The 10,220-nt window shown below is 47.4% G+C and overlaps 1 protein-coding gene across 1 annotated transcript; it reads left to right on the forward strand.

Annotated features, from left to right (window-relative positions):
• The first annotated feature begins 338 nt into the window (after positions 1-338).
• Positions 339-1,616, forward strand: LOC138681838 (uncharacterized). The gene has a single exon (XM_069769912.1). It carries the CDS (start codon positions 339-341, stop codon positions 1,614-1,616), a length of 1,278 nt encoding a protein of 425 aa, XP_069626013.1.
• Positions 1,617-10,220: the final 8,604 nt, after the last annotated feature.

The raw sequence follows: 10,220 nt of genomic DNA on the forward strand, positions 1-10,220 counted from the left end.
TTTAATTGGCGTCACGGACAGGATCCCCAGAGATGAGAGTGCTGTACTAATTTGTCGTGGAACTTCTGTGTTAATGTGCAGTCTGGCTCCTGAGAGCAAATAGGGGGAACTTGGATACTCATGTGTGGCCCTCTCAGGAAGTAACCCCCCTCCTTTAAGTTAGTGTGTGGCTTTGAAGTTTGTGCTCTTGAGAGTGAGAAGGGGGGAATTAGGAACTATTGTGAGACCCTCTCAAGACGTTACCCCCTTCTAGTTGTGTTGATCTGTAATTGGATAGTGTGTCCTTCTGAGAGGGAGACCCTCTCAGAACGCAGACCCCCTGATTTTTGTTAGAGAAAATGGATGCTCAGGAAATTGTTGGTGTTTGTGATTCTGCACCCTCACGAGTTGAAGGAATAGAGAAATTATATGATCTTTTAGAGGACTACCAATCTTGCCCCTCAGTCCAGGGACAATACTGGGCGAGAAACCACTGGTTTCAACCACAGAGTGTGGTGGATAAGATAAGAGTCTTGCAGGAGAAAGCTAAGGTTAAAAAGGGGAAAGGAAAAGCAATAATTTGTGCGGTGCTAGGAGCGAGTCTGGCAGCCGCAATGGAAGAGAGGAAGCAAAAGTCTGGTCAAAGTGTTATGATCGGGAGCCTGCAAGAACAATTGCAAGAAAGCAAACAGTTGTTAGAGGAGGAAAGGAACCTTGTTAAGGCTTTAACGAAAGAATTGAAAAGGCAACTTTCGAGAGAGGTGAATATAGAGGCGGAGGTAGAGATGCTGCCTGTGGAGAAAAGGACACAGCAAATCTGTCCTCAGGGGGATTTGCAAAGGGCAAAAGAGACCGTAGAGAGCCCCCCCCACGTGTGTCCAGTGATTAAAACAGAGTATGTGTATGAGGACAGTAGCGATGACCGTCCTCAGGTTATCACTAAAGAAGCCCCATATACAGCAACTGAGTTAACAAAATTGAGAAAAGATTTTTCAAGGATGGCAAAGGAATCTGAGATGGAGTATGTGTGGAGAGTGTCTTTGTCAGGAGGAGATGGAATCTTGTTGTCAGAGAAAGAAGCAGAAGGATATTGGGGTCCAGGTGTGTTTCTAACAACTGGCGATTACCGGGCCCCATGGTCATTGATTCAGAGAGCTGTGTACTGGGCTGGAGGGTTAAACCCCATGGAAAGGGGAGATCCCCTTGCCATAACCAGTACGGTGGATCAGCTAGTGGAAAGTGTGCAAAAGGCGGCATGTATCCAGACGATGTATGACCGGGAGCTCAAGCCCCATCAGGGCTCCCCGATGCTGCTGCCTGTGGACCCAGAGAGGATGAGTATTCTAATACGGGGGCTCCCCAACTCTCCGAGACCAATAGGGATCCAAGTACGAGGGACAATTCTCAACACCCCCAATGGAGAAAGGATTATGTCCACTCTGGAGGGGAGAATGTCCCCTGACCATCGGCGGCCAGGGAGAAAAGTGTGGACATGGGGAGAGGTAGCTCAGGAGTTGATTGACTTTGGGAGAAAATTCGGCCGTGTTAGTGGATCATCTCAAAGAACTGGAAACACGATCGTATGGCAACTTAGTGGGCGGCAATTAGCCTCTGGAAGAGAGAAATCCCTAAGTTGACAGGGACTGTGGCAGCTAGGGCTTCAGAAAGGCATTCCCCGGGACTTGATGGATAGGCTCTCGAACCAAAGATTGGAGGTGCTTGCGCAGAATTGGTCAGGGCGAAAGGCCGTTTCCAAACCAAACCCTAGTGCCCCACCCTCGATAAACCTTGAGGATGAGCCAACTAAGGAGGAGAAGGTGGCGGGAAACTAGATCCTCCGCCCCCTGAAGGTGAGGGGGGAGGCGGAGGGTGGATGTTTGTTAAACAACTCACCTGCAATGCAAAAGGAGATTTACTGATTACTATCTTTGTAGGACCAAAGAAAAGACCAGTGACCTTTTTAATTGATACTGGGGCACAAATTACTGCACTAAGGTGGACTGAGGCAGAACGATGTGGGATTTCGGCCCCATCTAAAAATCTGATTGTCTTAAATGCCTTTGGAAAAACACAATCAGTGCCCATGATTCCGGCAACACTATGGTTGCCAGGGGAGGAAAATCCTCTTAATACCATGGTGGCTGTAGGTTCTTTCCAGATGAACCTTTTAGGTATAGATGGTTTGAAGGGTAGACAGTGGCTTGACACCCAGGGAAACTCATGGTCTTTTGGTGTCCCTCAGATTAGACAGTTAGCCAAAATATCTAGCATGGAGGTTGCGTCTATTGCAAGCAGCACCTACCCTTCCCCCTTCCAAATTGACAAATGTTAAACCCTACCTAGTGCCTCTAGGAGCAAGAGAAGGAATCGTGCCAGTTTTGGAGGATTTAAAGAAACAATGGGTTTTAGTTCCTACTCACTCCCCCTTCAACTCCCCAGTATGGCCAGTCCGAAAACCAAACGGTAAATGGAGATAGACAGTAGATTACAGGAGGCTCAATGCCAACACAGGTCCACTAACAGCTGCTGTACCAAACATTGCTGAATTGATTGCTGCCATTCAGGAACAATCCCACCCTGTCATGGCAACAATCGATGTTAAGGATATGTTTTTTATGGTCCCTTTACAACCTGAGGACCGGGATCGCTTTGCTTTCACCTGGGAAGGACAACAGTACACCTTTACACGACTGCCCCAAGGATACAAGCACTCCCCCACGCTGGCTCACCATGCTCTAGCACAAGAGTTGGAAACAATTCCCATAAAAGCAGAGGTAAAGATCTATCAATATATAGATGATGTGCTCATAGGAGGAAGGCAGATAGAAGAAGTTAGAGAAACCCAGAATGCCATCATCACCCATTTGGAAAGTATAGGGTTGACAATTCCACCTGAGAAGATCCAGACTCCTTCAAGTGAGGTAAAATTCTTAGGAATCTGGTGGAAGGGAGGCATGACGTGTATCCCACTGGATACCCTTTCCTCTCTTGAGCAGATTAAGATGCCAGAGTCAAAGAAAGACTTACAGCATGTACTAGGGTTGGTCGTATTCTGGAGGAAACACATTCCTGATTTCTCAATTATTGCTAGACCCCTGTATGACTTGTTGCGAAAGAGAGCTCAGTGGGAATGGACTCAGGTCCATGATGAGGCTTTACAGTTGTTGGTGCTTGAAGCGAATGCCTATCAGGCTCTTGGTCCCATTCACCCAACAGACCCGGTTCAAATTGAGTGGGGATTTGCCAAGACTGGACTGTCAATCCATTTGTGGCAAAAGGGTCCAGAGGGGCCTGTTCGGCCCATTAGGTTTTATTCTCGTAGCTTTAAAGATGCTGAAAAAAGGTACACGACTTGGGAAAAGGGTCTATTTGTAGTTAGTTTAGCTTTGAGAGAAGCCGAACGGACTATCCGGCAACAATCTATAGCGCTCAGAGGTCCATTTAAAGTGATCAAAGCAGTTTTGGCAGGAACTCCACCCCCTGACGGGGTGGCCCAGAGAGCCTCTGTGTGAAAGTGGTATGCACAAATAGAACACTACTGTGAAATCTTTTCTGTATCGGAAGGAGCCACAAAATTGTTAAATATACAAGATGAGATAGAGACACCTCCGAGCTTTTCCCTGTAATAGAATTAGCTCCTCCGTTTTCTGGACAATTGCAAAATGTCTGGTTCACGGATGCCTCGTCAAAGCGAGAGGGAAAAGTCTGGAAATACCGAGCTGTGGCACGTTGAGTAGATACCAAGGAACAGATCATTACCGAAGGAATAGGTAGTACACAAGTAGGAGAACTAATTGCTGTGTGGAGCGTCTTCCAGCACGAGGCTAAATCTGCTTCTTCTGTCTATATCTATACTGACTCTTATGCTGTGTTTAAAGGCTGCACTGAATGGCTTCCATTCTGGTAACAAAACGGGTGGGAGGTCAATAGGAGGATACCTGTATGGCAAAAAGAAAAATGGCAAGATATTCTCACCATTGCCAGACAAGGAAAATTTGCAGTAGCATGGGTAGCATCTCACCAACCAGATGATGCCCCGGTGAGCCAATGGAATGCTAAAGTGGATGAACTGGCCCGGCTAGCTCTCCTACAAAGCACCCAGATAGTAGAAAATTGGGAACGCCTGTTAGAATGGCTACATGTAAAACGAAAACATTCAGGAGCTAAAGACCTCTATTGTGAAGCACAGGCCCGAGGGTGGCCAGTTACCAGGGAAGAATGTAAAACTTGCGTGTCCTCCTGGGAGCAGTGCCGCGTCCGTTTGGACAGACACCCGCTGGAGGGTGACCCCCTGCATTTGAGAGAGGGAAAAGGCCTATGGGAGGCTTGGCAGATTGATTATATCGGTCCCTTTCGGAGGTCAGAGGGAAAATACTACATACTGGTAGGTGTGGAGATAGTATCTGGACTAGTGCAAGCTAAAGCGTGTGCTAAGGCAACAGGAGAAAGCACAATAAAAGCTCTAAAAGAATGGTTTGGAATTTTCCCCAAGCCACAATCAATCCAATCAGATAACGGCTCACATTTCACAGGCAAAGTAGTCCAGGAATGGGCAGCCCAGGAGGGAATTTCGTGGGTGTTCCATACTCCGTATTACCCACAAGCAAATGGAATTGTGGAAAGAACAAACGGTCTGCTAAAACGCTTTCTCAAACCGCACAAGCCAGGATGGACTGAGAGAGTGTGGGATGCAGTGACCAGTGTTAATAGTCGCTGGGGAGTAAATGGATGTCCAAAGATCACAGCATTCTGCCCAAAAGCTCCAACAATCATGCCAGCCCCGCATGGTCCTGACCACCGCAGCAACCCATCTCATTTCCCAGGACAACCTGTCCTGGTCGAACTTCCCACAGTGGGCACTGTGCCTCTGGTGTTGGACACACCCCTTAACAAATATACCTGGAAGGCCAAAGATGCCTGTGGAAAAATTAATAAGATTCATACTAGATTGATTGTCCCTTCTTTCTAACCCGAGAAGCAAATTTGTTTTTGTTTCACTTTCAGGGAGAAGCAAGCAACACAGACGTACCCACAGAAGAAGAGAAGCAGACACGATGTTATTTGTAATTATGTTATATTGGGGATTTATCTATGAGGGTGAAGGGAAACCAATTCCCCCACCTCCCCTTATCCCATATGATCCCTTTAAGGACAATGAATTTGTCCTGTTAGCAAAAGCTGTAAGCCAGGCCTTTAATCTGAGTCATTGTTGGGTTTGTGGAGGACCTTTAGGGTTGTCAAGTTGGCCATGGACCTCCACGTCCCTCACTCCAGCACAACTTGTAAGCAATTACAGTGAAACTGACAGTACCACCTGGGACGATGGCGAAACATGGCCAATTCAATTTCCTACTGTGGGTAGATATTGTTTAAATCGCACCCAGAAGGGAGGGGTCAATGTCGGAGAAAGCAGGTGTCAAAGGACACTCACACATTGATTGGTTAATAAAGAGGCAGGGGTTTACATATGGATTTGGCTGGACGAAACCGGACACAGTAAAGCATTCAAAGGGTTTTGGTTGAACAAAAATGAAACCTTCTCTTTCCGATGGTCTAGAAGCCACGTTTATCATCAAATTTGTAAGTGGAAGAACCATACTGGTGCCTGGTATTGTACCGGCCAGACAAACAGCAACAGACCAACTGTATTTTACAGTCCTTTGGGAAATAAGAACACAACTTATTTCCAATTGCCAAAGACTTCAGATGGACCATTTGCTAACGGTGCCAAAGCCAGAAAGGGCCATTATTGGATTTGTGGACATACTGCCTACAACCAACTACCAGCGAATTAGTCAGGGATTTGTTATATAGGGTTTATCCGACCTCTGTTTTTCCTTCTTCCAGAGATGGGTGGCCCTGGATTGGGAGTGAGACTATATGATAATTTGGGAAACGAAAGGATTGCACGCAGCGAGCGAGATGTTGACGTTAAAATAGGAGGAACACAAAGGTGGAGGGAAAATGAGTGGCCCCCTGAAAGAATAATTGAGCATTATGGGCCTGCCACTTGGAATCCCAGTGAACCAATATCAGGGGCACAAGAACCGATTTATAATTTGAACCGCATAATATGATTGCAAGCAGTTTTAGAAATTATTACCAATAAAACTGCTAATGCTATAGACCTTTTAACCCAACAATCTCGACAGGTGCGTGCTGCAATCCTTCAACACCATATGGTTTTGGATTATTTACTAGCTGAAGAGAGAGGAGTATGTGGGAAATTAAATGTTTCTAACTGTTGTTTAGAATAGACGATGTAGGTGAAGTAGTTCTTCAACTGACCTCAGATGTCAGGAAACTAGCCCATGTCCCCATTCAAACATGGAACGGATGGAACAGCAATCTATGGTCTTGGTTACCTGGAGCATCACGGGTAAAACAGCTTCTGTTTTACCTGTTATGTGCATTTGTTGTTTTGATGTTTGTGCCATGTGCTATTCCCTGTTTTATTCAATTAATCCAACACGTTGTATCTAACATGCAATTTGTACCTGCTGCTTCGCCTGACGGTGTAAACCAGATTCGTGTTGTTTGCCAATCAAAGCATGTGACTGTATCAAATTTTTAGGCCCATGCGCTCTGGGCTGGGGGCATGGAACTGCGTAAACGCCCCTTCTCACTCAGGTTAGTCACACCACCATTTTTAGCTCCGTAATTAGCCAAAATGTATACCCTTCTTATACTCTACCTTGTGGCAGTTGTTTTGTGGTCTTTTTCGATATATATGTGTTTGGCTTGTAAGTGTACTGGGTGGGTTTGGAACTTTGTGGCAGCTATTTTGTTGGTCTTTGCTATATTTTTCTTTGTGGTATGCACGTATTGGTCTTGTAAGGGTCCGGGTAAACCATCTTGTAATTGTACTTGTTTGTGTGGACAACCACCCTCTCCCCCTCCCCATTCTGGAAGACCAGGAGCACCTTCCTAGGCCCGACCGGGGACACATTTTATTAGATATTGTTATCGCTATTGCTATCTTAAGATGTGTTTTAGTGGAATAGTGGTTAATCATTGTTATGTAGGACTACTGTTCATTTACCTTTGTTCAAATTTGGGAGAAAAGCTTCTAGATCCAAATGGCGCATGTACCTGAGGATAAGGGGGCATAGAGAACAGCTTTTCCGCCGCGCATGCGGACTCTAACGCCGGCAAACCGCGTAGACCGCTAGAGCTGAGACCATTTTGTAGCATACTGCTGGCAAAATGACGGAGTATGACTATGTGTTTGCATTGATTCCAATTTATTATATACCCTTTGCTTTAATAATGGTTATCTTAATAGTTCTTTTAATACTTCTCTTTTGTCCTTGTAGCTGTTCACCATGCGAACGGTCGCCATGTCCTGTTATTGACTCTTTGTAACCCTGAGATATGCTTTAATATTGTAGAGTTAGTCAAATTCATAATACTTAATTGTTCTGACACGCTAAGAAGATGTTATTGGTTATTAGATGCTGTTGTTTAACCTACTTAGGAATGTTATAAGTAAGATAAGTGTTATGATATTGTTGTTCGTCCATGTTGTTGTTTAATGTAGAAGTATTGTAGTAACATAGAATAAGCCTCGAAAAGCCAAATCATCTTATTTTAACCTTTTATTTTTGTTTTTGCTGTACTATAGAAATTTGTTAACTTGGTTATATCGTTGTAGCATGCACTTTTTCCCTCTTTCTCTCTCTACACCTTTACTTTCTACGCCACGATGAGGACAGCAACGTTGAGCCACGGGGTGGATGTGAGAGACTGTGCTGAATTGCTGACTCACATTGCCGCTGCCTCAATATCCTGCTGTTATAGGGGAGAATGGGAGGGACTGTGCTGAATTACTGACTCACGGTGCTGCTGCCCCAATATCCTGCTGTTGTAGGGAAGTACGCACAAGACATCCCCGAAGAAACCACCACACCTGCGCCTGCCGAGCTGTGCTTGCCCAATAGGGTAATGAGCTCTGTGGAAATGGGTGGACTTTTCCAAAAAATTGTGGGGACTGGGACAATAAGAGAACTGCGTGCTCCCCTCTCAAAAACGGAAGACCCGAACATGGAAAACATCAGAAGGACTGTGACACCTGGCTCTCAAGGAGAGACACCTGACTGGCAGCAGAGGAACCCGACCCTCCATCACCGGCATCGGAACCGACTCAGCGGGACGTTGCTGGCTTCGTGGTGGTGCTAACTAGTCTTGCTACCTCTCTTCCGTTCGCTTGCTTAGGTCTGCCTCTTTTTCTCCTTCCTCACTCCGTTCTATCGCAGCTATTGGTTATTGTAGGAAATAAAAGTTGTAAGGTTGTACAGTATCTGACCTCGTTTGTGTCTTCATCTCGCTCTCGGGATCATTTAACAACCCTCCCCGATATTGGATAGGGACATCCTAACCCGACACCCTAACCCAAAACCCTAACCCTATCCCGACACACTTCCCTAACCCGACACCCTAACCTCTAACCCTAACCCCGACACCCCTAACGCTATCCCTTAACCCTAACACGACACCCTAACATGACACCCTAACCCCTAACCCTCACCTGACACCCTAACACTATCCCTTAAGCCTAACCCTAACCCGACATCCTAACCCGACACCCTAACCCCTAACCCTATCCCTTAACCCCTAACATGATACCCTAACCCTAATGGCCCTGACCCTAATGGCCGTAACCCTAACCCCTAACATGACACCCTAACCCCTAAGCCTAATGGCCCTAACACCCTAACCTGAACCCTAACTCGACACCCTAACCCTAATGACCCTGACACCCTAACGCCTAACCCTAACGACCCTGACACCCTAACGCCTAACCCTACTGGACCCTAACCAGACACCCCAACCCTAACCACTAACCCGACACCCCATCCCCCAACCCTAACGACCCTAACACCCCAACACCCCAACCCTAACCCTAATGGACCGTAACCCGACACCCCAACACCCTAACCACTAACCCGACACCCCAACCCTAACGACCCTAACACCCTAACCCCTAACCCAAATCCTAATGGACCCTAACCAGACACCCTAACCCGAGACCCTAACCCTAACGGCCCTAACCCTAACACCACACCCTAACCCCTCACCCCCACCCGACACCCCCACCCCTAACCCCTCACCCGACAGCCTAACCCCTCACCCTCAACCTAACCCGACACCCTAACCCCTAACCCTAACGCCTAAGCCTAACCCGACACCCTAACCCTAAACTGACACCCTAACCCCTAACTCTAAACTGACACCCTAACCCCTAACCCTAAGGGCCCCTAACCCTAAGGGCCCCTAACCCGAACCCTACTGGACCCTAACCCTACTGGACCCTAACCCTACTGGACCCTAACCCTAACAAACAGCCTAACCATAACCCTAACCCCCTAACCCTAAACCGACACCCTGACCCCGAACCCTACTGGACCCTATCCCCTGACCCCGAACCCTAACCCCGAACCCTACTGGACCCTAACCTGACACCCTATCCCCTAACCCCAACACCCTATCCCCTAACCCTAACCCCGAACCCTACTGGACCCTAACCCCAACACGACACCCTAACCCTAACCCCTAACCCGACACCCCAACCCTAACCCTAATGGCGCCCTAACCCCAACATGACACCCTTAACCCGACACCCTTAACCCTAACCTGACAGCCTAACCGTAACCCGACACCCTTAACCCTAACCTGACAGCCTAACCGTAACCCGACACCCTTAACCCTAACCTGACAGCCTAACCATAACCCAACACCCTAACCCTAACAAACAGCCTAACTGTAACCCAACACCCTAACCCTAACAAACAGCCTAACCGTAACCCAACACCCTAACCCGACACCCTAACCCTAACCCCCTAACCCTAATGACCCTGACACCCTAACTCCTAACCCTAAGGGCCCCTAACCCTAACCCGACACCCTAACCCCTATCTTTAAACCCTACCACTAACCCTAATACTAACACGCAAACCCTGACCCTAACCTGACACCCTAACCCGACTCCCTAACCCGCCACTCTAACCCTAAACACTAACAGCCCTAAGCCTAACCCTAGCCCACGTCCAGCCACCAGAGGGCGCTGTCCCACCGCTCATACTGCTCTCTGGTGAGGCCCCACCCACTTGGTGTAACCCTTATTAGGGTTCCTCTACAGTAGGGTTTCCAGGGACTAGGGTTCCAGGGGACTAGGGGTAGTGCAGCCTAGGGTTCCGCAATGCTAGGGTTAGGGGTGTTTAGGGTTGTGGTTAGGGATCCCC

This window comes from Haliaeetus albicilla, chromosome 24 (genome assembly GCF_947461875.1).
Source record: "Haliaeetus albicilla chromosome 24, bHalAlb1.1, whole genome shotgun sequence".
Lineage (NCBI taxonomy): Eukaryota > Metazoa > Chordata > Aves > Accipitriformes > Accipitridae > Haliaeetus > Haliaeetus albicilla.

Excerpts from the sequence above, each read along its gene's own strand:
- LOC138681838 (XM_069769912.1), top strand. The coding sequence starts at position 339 with ATGGATGCTCAGGAAATTGTTGGTGTTTGTGATTCTGCACCCTCACGA.